Genomic DNA, 19,240 nt, shown 5'->3' with positions numbered 1-19,240 from the left:
CATGCTCCTCACGGCTCGTGAAAGGGAGCGCTGAGCAGAGCCTGGGATGCAGACAGCCTCTGCTCAGCGCTCCCTTTAAAGACTTATTTTTCTTGCATTCCCCCTCTAAAAACTAGGTGCATCTTATGGAGGAGAAAATACGCTAATTGGCAACTGCGGCGAGGTGCGCGATCGGCAGTGGCGTGGCAAGCGATCGGCAGTGGCGGGCAGGCAGGTGAGAAATTGGCAGAAGTGACCTCCCCCCACCCAAAAAAAGCTAAACAACTTAATTTCTTACTTTGGGGTTAAAAGAAAATAGGGGTCATCTTATACATGGAAAAATATGGTACCTGGCTGGGAGTTGGTGGTCCCAGAATCCCCCTCAGGCTGTGCAGAATTCCCAGAACTGCCTCCAAAAAAGCCACCAATGACAGAGCTCATCCCACTCGCTGCGCCTCCAATGCTATCGGCAAAGCTGGCTCTGCTTTTGGATCCCGCCTCACTGCCAGGGATGCTTCTCATTCCTCTTCCAGCATCTAGCCCAGAAAGACATTGAGCAAATGGAACCAAGGTTACTTGTCGCATGGTTTTATGTGTTGACAAAAAGAAACATACTTTGTGCATGCATGCACACCCACACACACACACACAAGGTACTATCAGAGTGTTTTTGGAAGCTTCCCAAAAGTATTTGGCTGCCCATTGTTAGGGCTCATCCAGACTTCTGAAAGTCCTGCCGCTTTCCATGGGGAAACCCAATCTTGACCACTGAACTGGAGGAAATGTCTGTTGGGTTTTCTGGAGATTAACATTTGCTCCGATTCAGTTCTATAGAGTGGGTTTTCCTAGGGAAATAGGAGGGTCGAACAAATAAGCGCCCAAACTCATGCCTAGAGAGCTTTGACGCATGTGTTCTAGGCCCAGGACAAGCACAGGATGAGACCCTCGGAGCTCATCTTCTAAGCCAGTTACAGTATCCTGGGAAACTCTTGTCATCCTTGCTACTTTGGATGGTGCCAAGGACAGTGATTTGTTCAGCTTCTTAATTGCCTTTCACAGCACAACAGTTAAAAACATACACAAAATGTAAAACATATCAACCATCAATAATTGAACATAACAGTATAAAAAACAGCACCATTCTCAAAAGGGAACTCAAAAGTGTCGCCAGCGTGTGAGTCAACTAAAGACAGCAACTGGATCATCATATTCCATCCAGCATCTGGGAGAAGAGGAAGGGTTTATTTGTCACCAAAAAGAGATGGATGTCAGGACATTAACTGCTGCCACCCTCTGAAATGCTTATGGGGAATTTTATAAAGTGAAGAGTGAGACAGGGAAATCTCTATGGATGCATATTCTTGAGGTCTCTGAACACACACCACCAGGGATCCACTTGTCAGACGCTGCTGTTTTCTAACTGGGGGGGGGGAAGGATATTATTTCCACCCACTCTTGTTTTCCTGGAATTAATGAAGTAGAAATTGCTATCTACTTTCAAGCACAACAGCTTGAGCACTGTGCAGTGTGTTCTCTTATCCCTGAACATAACTTTTAAAATAAAAAAATTCCTTCCAGTAGCACCTTAAAGACCAACTAAGTTAGTTCTTGGTATGAGCTTTCGTGTGCATGCACACTTCTTCAGATATCTGAAGAAGTGTGCATGCACACGAAAGCTCATACCAAGAACTAGTATCTGAAGAAGTGTGCATGCACACGAAAGCTCATACCAAGAACTAACTTAGTTGGTCTTTAAGGTGCTACTGGAAGGAATTTTTTTATTTTGACTATGGCAGACCAACACGGCTACCTATCTACTACCATAACTTTTAACTTTGAAAAAAGTTGTGTTCTTTGTGATTATATAAAGCATCAACTGAAGGACTGAAACTACTGAATGAATGAGGTGGCTGCAAATGAACACATTGCATTCAATCACTTAAGAGTTGTGCAAAATTACAACAGAAAACAAGGAATTGTAGCTAGTTTTAGTTAGAATTTAGGTTAAATCTAATGAAGTGGTCATGATTCTGAAACAGTTTAAATTCTTCTACTGTGATGCTATCCACTCTGAGACCAAATTTGCCAAAGACAAAGGGTCTGAGCCTGTGGCCCCCTGAAAATTCAAACATCCCACCCCCACAAATTCAATTTCTGGGGAAAATATTAGTGCTTGGTGCTGATAATATTCTGATCTTGCAGGTAGACCTCTCTTTTGTATTACCTGTGCAAACTTCAGGTATCGGAGAAATGTAACGAATGCATTTTCAGCCCCTTTTAGAATACCGAAGGAGTAATGAGAGAAGCTGCAAAACCTTGAGCCTGGACTTTTCTAAGCAAACATCTAAATCTATTGGCCAAAGTATGGACATTTAAAAGGGGGGCAGGGATGTCTACTACTAAGCCTAATCAATCATGTATCCCACTTAAGAGGCAGCTTCAGACTCTGTCCCATTCCAGTCCCAGAACTTGTTCCCACAAAACAATTGTACCTGCCAGAAACAGCAAGATGGCCAGCAGCTCCCAAAACCTCGTCATGTCCATCTCCCAGTTCAGTCAGAGGGAAAGACAGGAGACAGGAAGGCTGGGCAGATGCGTTAAATATAACGTGTGTGATTTGACTACTGGAGCCATGCCAACAGACAACTGCACGGGGCTCTCTCTGGCAAGTGCCACCACCACCCATTCCTTGCATCTCCTCCACAACTCACCTGAGCTGTCCTGTTCCTCAAGCAAGGCTGGTGGTGGGCAATGCTTTAAACAAGCATTTCAAGGAGGGGCATTGTGGCTTGAAGGAGCCATGCAGTGGGGCATCGCTGAATGCTTTAAATGGTGATTGCTGCTTCCTGGAAGGATGGCGAACTGCTTTGGGTAGTGGGTGGGCTGTTCCAAGACAACTCTCCCAAAGTCTGACTCACAGGTTTGGAGTCTGATAACTTGTTCCCTTCTCCCCACTCAGAAATGTATACGGGCAGTTAGTTCCCTTCTGGGCACTCGGTTCCGTCTCTCTGTGAGCAGCATCGAAAAGAGGAAAGCAATGACAACTGCACAACATCCCTTCCCATCTTTTTGCTTTTGTTCGCTAGACTGTGAGGGCAGGGACTGTCTTGTTTTTAATTCTCCGTATTGCTGTTGTTGTTTAGTCGTTCAGTCGTGTCCGACTCTTCATGACCCCATGGACCAGAACACACCAGGCACTCCTGTCTTCCACTGCCTCCTGCAGTTTGGTCAAACTCATGTTGGTAGCTTCGAGACCACTATCCAACCATCTCGTCCTCTGTCGTCCCCTTCTCCTTGTGCCCTCCATCTTTCCCAACATCAGGGTCTTTTCCAGGGAGTCTTCTCTTCTCATGAGGTGGCCAAAGTATTGGAGCCTCAGCTTCAGGATCTGCCCTTCCAGTGAGCACTCAGGGCTGATTTCCTTAAGAATGGATAGGTTTGGTCTTCTTGCAGTCCATGGGACTCTCAAGAGTCTCCTCCAGCACCATAATTCAAAAGCATCAATTCTTCGGCGATCAGCCTTCTTTATGGTCCAGCTCTCTCTCTTCTGTACATCACTAATTCTCCGTATAGTGCCTAGCAAATTTTAGGTGCGGTATGAACTCTGATATGTATTATTTAGGGCTACCACTTGGAGCCAGCATCTAGCAAGTAATCACAGTCACTAGAAACCATCCTTTTAACTCACTACAAGATTGTATTAGCATCTGCTTTGCTTGCAGGAGGTCTCTAGTTGAATCCCCTGGGTCTCAGGGTGCAGCTTGGAAGGCCCCCTGCCTGAACCCCTGGACAGCCACTGCCAGTCAGTGCAAACAGTACTGAGGTAAATGGACTGCTTGTTTGACTCAATACAAGGCAGTTCCCTAGGCTCCTATATGGCTGGTATTTGGCTCCTATTTATTCTCTCCCACAGTCTATACTCTTCAGTCCTGAATATTTATAACTCTGCTAATCTAACACAGCCTTCTTATTTACTTTTCCTCTTATTGAGAAATTGTCAGCCCTTGTTAATGGGAAGTTCTGGACACTTATTTGTAGGATACAAATGCATTGCATGTTTATTTTGCATTATCTTAGCCTTCAGGTTTTTAAAAAATATTTTATTAAGGATTTTCTTGTTTTACAGAAGTAAGTGTAGTGCCTCGTATTTTTTTTTCATGTAACATTTTTACAAATCCGTTTCATTTGTTGAGGCATTAGGGGGAGAAGAAAAAAAATAAAAAATAAAGGGGGGGTGGAGAGAGGGAAGATGGAATGGGTGGGGTCGGGTGGCGGTGTTTCTATTATGCTTAATGTATGTAGAGTTTGGTGTCAGCATGCTTGTGTTGTTCACTTGTGTTCCTTTGGTGGTGAGAGAGGTTGGGGTTGGCCTAGGGTGTGATTGTTTGTTTGTGATTGGCTGTGGTGATCTTTGTTTTCGTGTGTGAGTGAGGTGGGTGGGTGTTTTGGATCAGGTTAGCCATATTGATTTGTATGCTGTTGGTGGATTATTGTCATTGTCCTCTTGGGCTGTGTATGTGATAAAGGCGTCTTCTTCTGTTTGTCCCCGTGTCAGTTTCAGTTTATTAGTTAATTTTTCTAGTAGGTCTGTTTCCCATACTATTTGGCACCATTGGTCCATGCTTACTCCTGACAGGTCTCTCCAGTGTCTGGTTATGGTGTTTCTGGCTGCTGAAAGTAGGTGGGTTATGAGTTCTTTGTGGTGTAAATGGGCATTGTTGTCTTGGAAGATGTTTAGTAGGGCAAATTCTGGGGTGATGTCTATTACTTGCTTAGTTATTTTACATATTTCTTGTACGGCTGTTGTCCAGAATAGTTGGGTTTTGGGACACTCCCACCACATGTGGAGGTATGTGCCTGTGGAGGTGCACCCTCTCCAGCATTTTGGTGAGGTTCCTGGGTGTATTCTTAGCCTTCAGTTTAGTTGCAAACCAATATCTTGTGTCGGCTATATTTTATCTATTTCCTTCTGCACCACTGAAGCCACCTGAACCTCAAGTGACAGCAAAGGATCCAGAAGTAACCCAAAGCTACGTACCTGCTCCTTCAGAGGCAATTTCCCATCCATCTGGTCTAGTAGTCTGTTCTGCACTTAGTTTCAGTTTATTGACTCTCATCCAGTCCTTTACCGAGGCAAGACACTGGTCCAGCACTTCCACTGCCTCCCCTGCAGATGTGAAGGAGAATTAGAGCTGAGCATCATCAGCATATTGCTGACAGCGTACTCCAAACCTCTGGATGACCCCATTTAGCTGTTTCATGTAGGTGTTCATCTGCATGGAGGCTAAAATCAAACCCTGCGACACTGAATGCCCCATAGGGCTGAAGAGCACTCTCCAAGCATCACCCTCTGGGAGCGACCCTCCAAGTAGGACTGGGTCCACCTACATCGCGGACAGCCACTCCATTAGGATACCATGGCTTAATGTATCAAAAGCTTCTGAGAGGTCATAGCTGGTTAGGGTTGCTTTTAAAAATGTTAATTTCAAAATAGGAGACTTGTTTTAATTGTTTAAATTGGCTGTTTTCCTGACCAACCAGCCTACCATGGGCTTAGTTACGAAGAAGTATTGAAAGCAAGCACATGCCCTTACCAGATGCTACTTTTTTGCCGTGTCTTCTGGTATATCCAGCCAGTATTATAAGTTTGTCCTGGAAACCCCATCTTTTAAGCAATTTTCTACACTAGTAAATGTGGGTGCTGCTGTGGTGGCTTGCCGATCGGAAGGTTGGTGGTTCGAATCCCACCGAAGGGGTGAGCTCCTGTTGTTCGGTCCCTGCTCCTGCCAACCTAGCAGCTCGAAAGCACACCAGTGCAAGTAGATAAATAGGTACCGCTCCTGCAGCAAGGTAAACAGTGTTTCCATGTGCTGCTCTGGTTCGCCAGAAGCGGCTTAGTCATGCTGGCCACATGACCCGGAAGCTGTCTGCGGACAAACATCGGCTCCCTCAGCCTATAGAGCCACATGAGCATTGCAACCCCAGAGATGTCCGTGACTGGACCTAATGGTCAGGGGTCCCTTTATCTTTTACACTAGTGGAAGCTAAAACATACCACAGTGTTGCTTTTTTCTCTACTTTTTTTTAAAAGAAACCAGATAGAGGATGTCCACCCATCCTCACCTGCGGATGAAAAAGACTTCCTGCATTTGTTATGGAAAACTGACTCCTGTTCTAAACCCTTGCTCTCTCGTGGGTGGAAATGTTTGTGGAACATGTTGTTGTTTTTTCAAATAGGGAAAATAACCAGAGGATGCCATGAGCCAAGCGAAAGCCAAACACTGCCTCTTCAGCTCCAGTTTGCATCTGCAAACATAGCTCTGCAGACAGCAGAAAGGGAACACCTCTAGAATGCCCATGGCTTGTGCGGCCCATTGGCCCAAGGGAGAACATCTGCAGCTTTGAACAAGAAAGGTATTCAAAGCAAGTTGTTTGCTTCCGTTGGCATGGCCCCAGAGCCAGACCTGGGTACACAGCTCCAAGGCAGCAGAGGTAACACTAAGCAAAGAAACTCCATCTGCTCTGTTTAAAAACAAATTAGATAAATGGGCCAGTCTGGAGGCTTACTCTTAGTGGCAAACATTGTTGATTTGCTAGAAAACTGATTGGGGTCAATATTGCTCCGATCTTGCTCTAGTGTGAAATATGAAATTAATTTTGATGCAGATAAGGCAGTGGAGCCCAAAAGCCAGAGAGCAGCAGGTTGTTTCTGCCAGGCTGAAAGACCTGGAAGTAGCGTCTTATGCTTTTGAAGTACTTAGCTCTATCAACTGTTACTGTTCTCTTTATATGAAGTGGAAAGGGACTGGAAACAGCACACTGGGATTTTGAGTTCCCTTTTGTAAGCCTGCGCTTGTTTGGCTATTTACAGCTAAGCACAGGCAAACCATTTCACCCAAGTTGGCACAACCAAAGCCTACTTCAGAAGCTTTGGATGATGGACTCAAGGGCATCCTGATCAAATTTGCAGATGACACCAAACTGGGAGGGGTGGCTAACACCCCAGAGGACAGGATCACACTTCAAAACAACCTTGACAGATTAGAGAACTGGGCCAAAACAAACAAGATGAACATTAACAGGGAGAAATGTAAAGTATTGCACTTGGGCAAAAAAAATTGAGAGGCACAAATACAAGATGGGTGGCACCTGGCTTGAGAGCAGTACATGTGAAAAGGATCTAGGAGTCTTGGTTGACCACAAACTTGACATGAGCCAACAGTGTGACGCGGCAGCTAAAAAAGCCAATGCAATTCTGGGCTGCATCAATAGGAGTATAGCATCTAGATCAAGGGAAGTAATAGTGCCACTGTATTCTGCTCTGGTCAGACCTCACCTGGAGTACTGTGTCCAGTTCTGGGCACCACAATTCAAGAAGGACACTGACAAACTGGAACGTGTCCAGAGGAGGGCAACCAAAATAGTCAAAGGCCTGGAAACTATGCCTTATGAGGAACGGCTAAGGGAGCTGGGCATGTTTAGCCTGGAGAAGAGGAGGTTAAGGGGTGATATGATAGCCATGTTCAAATATATAAAAGGATGTCACATAGAGGAGGGAGAAAGGTTGTTTTCTGCTGCTCCAGAGAAGCGGACACGGAGCAATGGATCCAAACTACAAGAAAGAAGATTCCACCTAAACATTAGGAAGAACTTCCTGACAGTAAGAGCTGTTTGACAGTGGAATTTGCTGCCAAGGAGTGTGGTGGAGTCTCCTACTTTGGAGGTCTTTAAGCAGAGGCTTGACAACCATATGTCAGGAGTGCTCTGATGGTGTTTCCTGCTTGGCAGGGGGTTGGACTCGATGGCCCTTGTGGTCTCTTCCAACTCTATGATTCTATGATTCTATGATTCATAAGATGCTCAAAACTAGAGGAGGAGGAGGAGGAGTTTGGATTTGATATCCCGCCTTTCACTCCCCTTCAGGAGTCTCAAAGCGGCTAACAATCTCCTTTCCCTTCCTCCCCCACAACAAACACTCTGTGAGGCGAGTGGGGCTGAGAGACTTCAAAGAAGTGTGACTGGCCCAAGGTCACCCAGCAGCTGCATGTGGAGGAGCGGAGACGCGAACCCGGTTACCCAGATTACGTGACTACCGCTCTTAACCACTACACCACACTGGTTGACACAGCAGAGGAACAAACAACACCCTTTGGATCACGGCAGTTTTGATTTCACAGGCTGTGCCTTGGTAGCTTTTAAACATTTGTAGCTTTGAGCTTCTTCGAGTTCCTTGGGCTTACTAGAGTTGAGAGATGTTCCACTACATGATCTGAAACTTCTCAAAAGAAAATGGGGTGGGATGCAGATGGTAGCAGGACATTTCCTCGCTCTTCCCACCAGATGGAGCCAGAGCACTTCTTACTGCTCTGTTCAACACTTCTACTTCTTGTTACAGCTCTTTCCCACCACGCTTTTCCCCAATCTGTTTTGCTCATTAGTTGCGACCCTTCGTGGTTCCCTACCAATGCTGCTTGTTCACTCTTCTCACATTCCGTTGAACCAGGACCACACATTTGTATTTCAGATCAAGTTCGTGTAAAATAATAATAATAATAATAATAATAATAATAATAATAATAATAATAATAATAATAATAAAGCAACTTATGAAGGGAGCCTCCGACACGCCCCATCCCTCTTTTCGGCAGAAGCCAGGGAAATGCATGTGCTCTGCTGCTTCCCTTAGGGGTCTTGTTCGCTTGCTGCTGCAGACTAAACTTCATTTTAGTGACTACCAAACAAGAATGTGTTCCAGGCGTCTGCATCGCCTTGCTATCAGTGCTATATTTGCTCTGAGTACATTTCCAGGGCAGGGGGAATAGCACATTGCGGGTGGGTCGATGGGTGTCACAACAGCCCCTCTGAGGTGAGTAAAGGGAGAAGCGACGAGACACAGCCAAGAACTCGGCCTCCTACTCAGAAGTAAGCCTGAGTAAGTGCCAAGAGACTTCCTCACGCGTGAGGGTGTTGCTTCCTGCCTGTGCCAGCTCACTTGCCTGTGTGGTTGCTTGCCTGTGCCGGCTCACTTGCCTGTGTGGCTGCTTGCCTGTGCCGGCTCACTTGCCTGTGTGGCTGCTTGCCTGTGCCGGCTCACTTGCCTGTGTGGCTGCTTGCCTGTGCCGGCTCACTTGCCTGTGTGGCTGCTTGCCTGTGCCGGCTCACTTGCCTGTGTGGCTGCTTGCCTGTGCCGGGTCACTTGCCTGTGTGGCTGCTTGCCTGTGCCGGCTCACTTGCTTGTGTGGCTGCCTGCCTGTGCTGGCTCACTTGCCTGTGTTGCTGCCTGCCTGTGCCGGCTCACTTGCCTGTGTAGCTGCCTGCCTGTGCCAGCTCACTTGCCTGTGTGGCTGCCTGCCTGTGCCAGCTCACTTGCCTGTGTGGCTGCCTGCCTGTGCCGGCTCACTTGCCTGTGTGGCTGCCTGCCTGTGCCAGCTCACTTGCCTGTGTAGCTGCCTGCCTGTGTCGGCTCACTTGCCTGTGTGGCTGCCTGCCTGTGCCAGCTCACTTGCCTGTGTGGCTGCCTGCCTGTGCCGGCTCACTTGCCTGTGTCGGCTCACTTGCCTGTGTGGCTGCCTGCCTGTGCTGGCTCACTTGCCTGTGTCGGCTCACTTGCCTGTGTGGCTGCCTGCCTGTGCCGGCTCACTTGCTTGTGTGGCTGCCTGCCTGTGCTGGCTCACTTGCCTGTGTCGGCTCACTTGCCTGTGTGGCTGCCTGCCTGTGCCGGCTCACTTGCCTGTGTGGCTGCCTGCCTGTGCCGGCTCACTTGCCTGTGTGGCTGCCTGCCTGTGCCAGCTCACTTGCCTGTGTAGCTGTCTGCCTGTGTCGGCTCACTTGCCTGTGTGGCTGCCTGCCTGTGCCAGCTCACTTGCCTGTGTGGCTGCCTGCCTGTGCCGGCTCACTTGCCTGTGTGGCTGCTTGCCTGTGCTGGCTCACTTGCCTGTGTCGGCTCACTTGCCTGTGTGGCTGCCTGCCTGTGCTGGCTCACTTGCCTGTGTCGGCTCACTTGCCTGTGTGGCTGCCTGCCTGTGCCGGCTCACTTGCTTGTGTGGCTGCCTGCCTGTGCTAGCTCACTTGCCTGTGTCGGCTCACTTGCCTGTGTGGCTGCCTGCCTGTGCCGGCTCACTTGCTTGTGTGGCTGCCTGCCTGTGCTGGCTCACTTGCCTGTGTTGCTGCCTGCCTGTGCCGGCTCACTTGCCTGTGTAGCTGCCTGCCTGTGCCAGCTCACTTGCCTGTGTGGCTGCCTGCCTGTGCCAGCTCACTTGCCTGTGTGGCTGCCTGCCTGTGCCGGCTCACTTGCCTGTGTGGCTGCCTGCCTGTGCCAGCTCACTTGCCTGTGTAGCTGTCTGCCTGTGTCGGCTCACTTGCCTGTGTGGCTGCCTGCCTGTGCCAGCTCACTTGCCTGTGTGGCTGCCTGCCTGTGCCGGCTCACTTGCCTGTGTGGCTGCTTGCCTGTGCTGGCTCACTTGCCTGTGTCGGCTCACTTGCCTGTGTGGCTGCCTGCCTGTGCTGGCTCACTTGCCTGTGTCGGCTCACTTGCCTGTGTGGCTGCCTGCCTGTGCCGGCTCACTTGCTTGTGTGGCTGCCTGCCTGTGCTGGCTCACTTGCCTGTGTCGGCTCACTTGCCTGTGTGGCTGCCTGCCTGTGCCGGCTCACTTGCTTGTGTGGCTGCCTGCCTGTGCTGGCTCACTTGCCTGTGTCGGCTCACTTGCCTGTGTGGCTGCCTGCCTGTGCCGGCTCACTTGCTTGTGTGGCTGCCTGCCTGTGCCAGCTCACTTGCCTGTGTGGCTGCCTGCCTGTGCTGGCTCACTTGCTTCTGTGGCTGCCTGCCTGTGCTGGCTCACTTGCTTGTGTGGCTGCCTGCCTGTGCCGGCTCACTTGCCTGTGTTGCTGCCTGCCTGCGCTGGCTCACTTGCCTGTGCTGCTGCCTGCCTGTGCCGGCTCACTTGCTTCTGTGGCTGCCTGCCTGTGCTGGCTCACTTGCTTGTGTGGCTGCCTGCCTGTGCTGGCTCACTTGTGTGGCTGCCTGCCTGTGCCGGCTCACTTGCCTCCGCCGCCTCCTCAGTGCACAGGGGAGGGGGCGCCTTCTGGGACGGGGCTGTGGCCCCACCCAAGTTGGGGGGGGTCTGAAGGTGGGGAAGCCCAGCAGAAGCCACTTTGGCAAAAAGCAGGTCTGAGCGCCAGGAAAATCAGATGTGACCTAGGCAGTGTAGGAACAGGCAAGGTGATTTTTGAGATGGTGCATTGATTTCAGATGTATTTATTTCAAACATATTGATTTTTTTGCTGCTGTTGTTGCCCAGTCAGTTGTTACTCATTTGTTGTACAAATCCATTTCCTTCCTGATGTGAGTGCTTTTGCTGGAATATTAATTTCCCCAGCAATTTCTTCATAGGAAAAACTTGTTTTCCATCCAGTGAACTTGCAGCCCACCTGAACGCTATTCCTGCCTTGGTTTCTGAATGCTGAAAGCTGTGGCTGGGTGGCAGGTGATTGTTCTCAAGGCCTTGCTCACCTTTTTGGAATCTGGACGGCCGTGCGGACGCCATAGGCTCCGGCTGTTTCTCTCTCCACACACACACACCAGCAGAAAGGAAGAAAACGGAGTGGGGAAGAGAGGTTCTTTGCATTTCTTCAGGGTCCACGTAAAATTTGGGTCCATTAGAATTAAAATGGATATCCCTGAATTTGCACTTTTTCACATGGCATCCCCAAAAGCTACCGTCACACTGCAGCTTATAGTGGCAGATCGGATGGAAGCAAACCATAGATTTGGTTATTTTGCCAAGGCTTCTCCTCAGAAACCATCATAAAGCCACAGGTCACCTCTGTGTTCGCATATGTGTTCTGTAATTTGTGGGCTGTTTGATTGCAATTCCCATTTCCAACTTGGATGGCAAAGGCAGGGGTCAGAAGGCTACCAGTAGCTACCAGTGGCTACCAGTTCTTAACCCTTTCCTCTACCCCACTATTTTCCTCCTGACCTTCCCATACAATATACATGTTCCATGTTCCATAAGGAAAGATAATGAGCATATACATATTACAAGTACGGTAGATCAGCTGCCCGGACCATTATTAAACAGGAACCTACTTTAAAAATATAATTTGACATAGGTCTAATTGTGGTCTAGGCAGGTGATTTTGAATATTGTCAAAGCTTTATGAAACTGCAGAGTGAAGGGAAACAAAGTTTGCTCTGAGCAAACACACGGAATCAAAAGCTCCGGATTCCAGACTTCTGAAAGCATTTTGACTTTTCATGGAAACCTCTTGAGGCAAGTTCAACTTCATTAAACTAAGTGCTCTGCTAAAAATAGCCCCGGCCTGCTGCTTGGAGTTCACAGTTCTAAATGCGAGCCAAAAACTGTTGTTTGACAGTGCAGCAAACTGCAGTGATGCACTAAGTGCTTGACTTTATCCAAACAGTTGTTAACCAACTTTTAGGTGCAATGTTTCATTTAGCAGCTCTCTCAGCCTGCTAACAGACCCTTGCACTTTGCAGATTAGCTATGAGTCCTGGGGTTCTGCCTTTGGATATGCAAAACAGCAAAAAAGAGCTTGAGCAGGAGCCCTGCTGACCTTCATGTGGCTGGGATGAAAGCAAAATGCTTAAGAGCCTGAGAATTGGCCTCCAGGAAGACCTGGGCCACGGCAAAATTAAGTACCTATGCTGCAGGGTTCATTGGGCTGGGTTTTGTTGCTCTGATGAAGGAACTCCTATGTCAGTTTTGTCACTGTCTGGTTTTAGTGCATTGGTATAGAATTCCTCACAATTAGGTACTTTGTCATAAATGAAAGCACTAAATTTACTATATGTGGATCAATACATTTAAATATATTGTGGCATGACATTGCAGTGTTTTTAACAGCATGGCAGGGCTCATATATGGCTCAAAATGAAATGAATGTGGTTCATAAAGTTGTTGTTGTTTAGTCGTGTCCGACTCTCTTGGACCAGAACACACCAGGCACTGCCTCTTGCAGTTCAACTCATGTTAGTAGCTTCGAGAACACTGTCCAGCCATCTCATCCTCTGTCCATAGCTGTCAACGTTTCCCTTTATAAAGGGAAATTCCCTTATTCCAAATAGGATTCCTCGCAAGAAAAGGGAAAAGTTGACAGCTATGCCTCTGTCGTCCCCTTTTCCTCTTCCCAACATCAGGGTCTTTTCCAGGGAGTCTTCTCTTCTCGTGAGGTGGCCAAAGTATTGGAGCCTCAGCTTCTGGATCTGTCCTTCCATTGAACACTCAGGGCTGATTTCCTTCAGAATGGATCGGTTTGATCTTCTTGCAGTCCACGGGACTCTCAAGAGTCTCCTCCAGCACCAGAATTCAAAAGCATCAATTCTTTGGCGATCAGCCTTCTTTATGGTCCAGCTCTCACTTCCATACATCACTACTGGGGAAACCATAGCTTTAACTATACGGACCTTTGTCGGCAAGGTGATGTCTCTGCTTTTTAAGATGCTGTCTAGGTTTGTCATTGCTTTTCTCCCAAGAAGCAGGCGTCTTTTAATTTCATGACTGCTGTCACCATCTGCAGTGATCACGGAACCCAAGAAAGTAAAATCTCTCACCGCCTCCATTTCTCCCCCTTCTATTTGCCAGGAGGTTGAGCCATCATACAACTGTAATTTTAAGAAATGTTGGACACAAAAAGATGCCCGTGCACAGATGTTTGATACAATATTTTTCTTGCATGCAAAAACCCTTCATGACAATTGAGCTGTTTTTCACAAGAGCATTCAATTTACGCCATATGTGAACAACTACTTCATTATCATTTCTGAGAAGCATGTCATGTTGGGGGGATGCAAAGATGTTAGATGTCTCTGAGCAACTACAAAATATATTACGCCTACATATGGCATGGGGCCACAATACAGTAGAGCAAATTCTCTGAAAAGTGTAGCCTGGGCAAAGTGAGGAAAGTGAGTGCAACTGCATGTTGCAGCGGTTGGACTTCTACCAGGAAACTGAAAGGACTGCTGTCATCAGACTGGGAAGGAAGATAGCCCTGATTTTCATGTTTGAAGAAGTTAACATACAGTATTCTCTAAGACTCACAAACATTGTGTTGGGCCATAAGAAAAAAAATGTACCATCCATACCATAGCCAGGCAAAATCTTTATAAAGACCAACCAAAATGTCATTTAGAAAGTGAGCAAGAGCTCTCCAGGCAGAAAGTGTGTGGCTTGTGTCATGACAGAGACAAAGTTCCTAGATGGCACTAGACTTAGGTGTGCATGGGTGGAATCAAGAATTTCCTGTAACTCTTCTGTTTTGTTTGAGAGACAATGACAGCTCTGATGTGTCCTCTGAGCCTTCCATGGCAGTGAGCATCAGACAAGCAGCAACATGATAGCATGTAATAAGAGCTTTCTTGTGTTTATAAGATGCTGCAGTGTTGATGGATTGTCTGTATCCACAGGAACCGCTAGAAGATTAAGTTTATTATTTGGCAAACACATTCAGACCTTAGTTTGGTGCATTTGTGGCCCCAGCTAGTCTGGGACAAGTAATTAACATCAGGATTTACACACTGCCTCTTGGGACACACACAGCTCTATTAATTTCACATGTCTTTAGCAGACATATTACTCGCACTTTTGCACAAGACACAACTAGGAATAGGTGGATAATTCCTGCATTACCTTGCCAAAAGGTGCTAACCAAAGAGGAGTTCAGCTATATATTTCTCTTCAGTAAGGATGGAAGGACCTGTCCCTCGTGGTTCAATCCTCTTGTCATTTTCCAATCCTCATTTATGGGACTGCCTCTCCTGGTATGCCCCGCAGAGGACCTTAAGGTCCATGAATAACCACAGTTTAGAGGTCCCGGGCCCTGAGGAAGTCAGACTATCCTCCACCAGGGCCAGGGCTCCGACCTGGTGGAATGCTCTGTCCCATGAGACTAGGGCCCTTCAGGATTTAACCTCCTTCCATCGGGCCTGTAAGAGAGAGCTATTCCACCTGGCCTTTAATTTGAATTCAGCCTGATCTTTTGTTTCCCTTCTCTTCCCTCCCTCTCCCCTTTTATGAAGATTACCCGCTCTGAGACCCCACAGCTAATTCTCCCCTGGCCTCCTTGCTGGCCAAGTAGGACCAATTCAGCCAGCTAGCCCTGGGGATTATCTAATGCTTATTAGATGGATTTCCCCTAAATTGTTTTCTGAACTTTGAATTTTATTGTTATTCATGTTTTTATACTGTATTTTATGCTGCTTTTACAATTAAGTGTTTTAAATTTGTTGTTAGCCACCCTGAGCCCGGTTTTTGAACTGGGAAGGGCTGGGTATAAATAAAAAAATATTATTATTATTATTATTATTATTATTATTATTATTATTATTACTACTACTACTACAGTGGTACCTCAGGTTAAGTACTTAATTCATTCCAGAGGTCCGTACTTAACCTGAAACTATTCTTAACCTGAAGCACCACTCTAGCTAGTGGGGCCTCCTGCTGCTGCTGCGCCGCTGGAGTACGATTTCTGTTCTCATCCTGAAGCAAAGTTAACCTGAAGCACTATTTCTGGGTTAGCAGAATCTGTAACCTGAAGCATATGTAACCTGACGCGTATGTAACCCGAGGTACTACTGTATTTCAGTTCTCTGCATTTCTGCAGTGAAAATTCATCAGGAGTTTAGTGTGAATTCAGTTTGCCGGAGCCTGTCTTTACACGCAGGGGAATTCCGAGGGTTTGAGACCCATAGGCTACCCTCACCTGCTTTAGCTGGCCAGTCGGTGTATTGTTTGGGGAAGTGCAGATTTGATAGATAAGGCTTCAAATGCCAGCTGAATGGATTTCTCCTGCATGCCTACTCTTCAGTTTATTAATCTCCCAGGTGTGTTGAGACAGAAGTCTAGCTTCTGTGAGAGGTCAAAGGACCAGACGCAAAGGTGGACAGGGCTTCTGTTGTTGACTTCAGACCATCAGACCAAGAAGCTGCCGCATGGTCTTAGCTTTCTACTTAGTCCTTAAGTGAGATTATTATTGTTCTCCCTTGTGGCAGGGGAGGGAAAACAGATGTCGACATTGAATACGGCCCTTCAGGCCTCTGTCAGCATGTAACTCTTAGTTTCTAGTATTACTTTTAGCAAGTGGCTTGCCAGTCTTTAAGCCTCAAGTCCAGCTGCCCAAATTCTCTGGTTGATGTAGGAATCTATATTCAAGAATGGGCAGAACTTGCAAACCTGTGAACTTGCAAATCAAGTTGTTTTCCTTTTAAACAACAAATTTAAATTAGATTTGCCCTCTGTGGCTGCAACAGCACTTTGTCACTGAAGCGGTCACACTTCCACAGTGATACTTTTGGGGCCAAATCTAATTTGTCACTGAAAGATTCAGCCCTCCAGTTCTTGGCTCAGATGGCTGTTTTAAAATATTGGATAAATTAATGGAGTAAAACTATTCATGAACTGATAATCATGCTTATCAATTATTATTAGCCATAACAGCGAAATGGAACCTCTTTACACAGAGGCAGTATACTGTATCTCTATAACCAGATGCTGGAGAGAGACAATAGGCAAGAGACATTCTTGCCTTTTTATGAGCTTCCTAAAGGCATCTCTCTGGCTGGTGTTGCAAACAGAATGCTGTACCGGTGGGATTTTCATTCGATCAATGAGGCAGTTCTTTAAGAACTTGAAAATCCTGCATCCTCATTCCTTTATTCTTTGTTGAGAGGTGCTATATGAAATAACTACTGGTTCCGTAAAGTGCAGAACAGAGGATTACCGTATTTGCAGGTTATATGTGGATGGAATGGGAACAAAGCAGTCACAACAGAAAAGGGAGGAAATGTATGTGAACTTGTAGATTTGAACATATTGCAGTAGTTTTTTGTTTTAATGAGATCATTTAATAGTGTATTGGGCCAACTTTTGCTAAGGGATTGCACCTTATTAAGGCTCTTAACTTCTGTGTACACGTAGCAGTAAGTAGGACTTATGTGTGCACATGTAATGGGACTTCCTCTCGCACACCTGCCATAAGGAAACCTGAAAGATCAGGTTAGGGAAATGAATTATTGCCAAAAGGAACTGCACCACACCTGGGATAATCTGGTTTTTAGTCTGTGCCAAACATCAAGTGTTCTACTGATTTTTATCCCCAAAGAACACTTTGTTTGTGCTTGTTCTTGAAACCACAATAAATTAACTAGTGGAATTTTAACTTCATCGTGTTCCAAGCTACCGTATTTTTTGCCCTATAGGACGCACTTTTTCCCCTCCAAAAATGAAGGGGAAATGTGTGTGCGTCCTATGGGGCGAATGCAGGCTTTCCTGGGCTTCCTGCAGCTCTGCAGCACCTTCCCGATCCCGGCGCGAAGCCGCGCAGGGCTCCGGAGGGTGGCGCGGAGCTGCCTGCGCTCCAGGGCTTCTTGCAGCTCCGCGCCACCCCCCCGGATCCTGACGCGAAGCCGCGCGGGCTCTGGAGGGTGGCGCGGAGCTGCCTGCGCTCCAGGGCTTCTTGCAGCTCCGCGCCACCCTCCGGATCCCGGCGCGAAGCCGCGTGGGGCTCCGGAGGGTGGCACAGAGCTGCCTGCGCTCCAGGGCTTCCTGCAGCTCTGTGCCACCCCCACCCCCCGGATCCCGGCGCGAAGCCACGCGGGGCTCCGGAGGGTGGCGCGGAGCTGCCTGCGCTCCAGGGCTTCCTGCAGCTCTGCGCCACCCTCTGGATCCTGGCGCGAAGCCACGCGGGGCTCCGGAGGGTAGCGCAGAGCTGCCTGCATCCCGAAGCCTGGTGCGCACTGAAGAGCGCCCCCGGGCTTTGTGCACCTCTCCGCAAGCCTGGGGAGACCGGCGCGGCTCCCTAGGCTTACAGATAGCAGGCTGTTCTGGGGGCTGGGGTCGGGGGATGCTCGGGTTTCCCCCGCGCCTGCCCCATGCCTGGGGAGGGGGAAAATTCTTTATCCCCCCCCAAAAAAAAATTAGGTGCGTCCTATGGGGCGGTGCATCCTATGGGGCGAAAAATACGGTAATTGTTTTGTCAGTAAGAACCAATTTCCATTACTGCTACTTTTGAAGGGTAAGAATCTAGATGAGACATCTTGCAACTCCCTCTTATCAATGTAATTTAGACTTGAACACTGCAATAAATTAATTAAATGTGAATTTCACTGTGAATGTTTTTCAACTTACCTTAGAGCTTACTGAGAAAAACCCCCAAGAAGTATATATTTTATTAGAGACAAACAAAATATCCATAAATATTCAAAATTTTGGGCGACTTTCCCACTGCATACTGTATATCAGATGCTGTTAGATTTTTTAAAATGTTGTTTTATATATTGACCAAATATTAAAGGCAGTTTTGTTGGCCCATAAGAAAAAATTCCAAAATCCATATTAGGGCAATACCTCTATGTGTTACACTATTGGTTTTTACACTGCTTTCTGGTCAGAAAGTCCTAGATTCTTTTAAAGCTTACAGGAGTTATTAAATGATAAGGCCATTAATGCCAAACAGATTCCCCACCATTGCCGATCTTCTCTCCTGAAGCCCAGTTCTCCGTGGTGAAGGCCAATAGGGCCCCACAGGAATGCATTTATTTTAACGCATTTCTATACCACCATTCATTAAACTATATCCCAGGATGGTTCACGCTGCCTAGGTCTAGGGTGAGGAAGTGGACCTGGTGGAAGGGCCTTTGTTGACAGATGTGCAGGGTCCATCACGTGGCATCATATGACGGCAGATGATTTGACGCTCTTCCTGCAGGAACAGGCACAGATTGAGCTCCAATCTCAGCGCGGCAGTCTCACAGGGCTCAGATGGGTCTCTGCTCTTTAAAAGGCAGCAAGCACTATTGCTTCATATGCAGCTCATCAACAGCAGCTGTATGTGACAGCCTGAACAAATCTCCTTTTACTCCTGGAACGGAACTGCATAGTGGATAGGAAACCTTGTGCAATGCCTGTTCATTTCCATGAGACTTAGGCAGAACTGAGTAAGGGCCATATCAGGCTGCCTTCAATCTGCTGTCCTTAATGCCCCCCCATCACATGCCTGAGGCAGCCACCTCACCTTGCCTCATCAGCGCTGAAAGAGTTGGCAGGCCCATGATCCGACAATTTCTTGCCCCTGCCTCTTTGGTTGATGAGATTTTCATTTTTCCCCCTCTACCAAGAAGAAGATAAAGGGAAGAGACGGAAGTTTTCCTAATATCCCTGCTGGGACTGTTTCACCGTACAGCGGTACCTCGGGTTACATACACTTCAGGTTACATACGCTTCAGGTTACAGACTCCACT

At 47.4% G+C, this 19,240-nt stretch overlaps 1 protein-coding gene across 2 annotated transcripts in view; it reads right to left on the bottom strand.

Annotated features, from left to right (window-relative positions):
* Window positions 1–19,240, bottom strand: part of LOC308587117 (uncharacterized protein) — a 32,063-nt gene that overhangs the window by 4,039 nt on the left and 8,784 nt on the right. For both annotated transcript variants that reach the window (XM_081194550.1, XM_081194551.1), the window contains 2 exons: window positions 5,018–5,146; window positions 330–515 (listed from right to left, as the gene is read on the bottom strand). In XM_081194550.1, coding sequence (XP_081050676.1) covers window positions 330–515; window positions 5,018–5,096 — 265 coding nt within the window. In that variant the 5' untranslated portion in view covers window positions 5,097–5,146. The remainder of the gene's footprint in view (window positions 1–329; window positions 516–5,017; window positions 5,147–19,240) is intronic.

The sequence above is a fragment of the Podarcis bocagei genome (assembly GCF_964188305.1).
Source record: "Podarcis bocagei genome assembly, chromosome: 5".
Lineage (NCBI taxonomy): Eukaryota > Metazoa > Chordata > Lepidosauria > Squamata > Lacertidae > Podarcis > Podarcis bocagei.
This window is presented reverse-complemented; position numbering and strand designations above follow the sequence as displayed.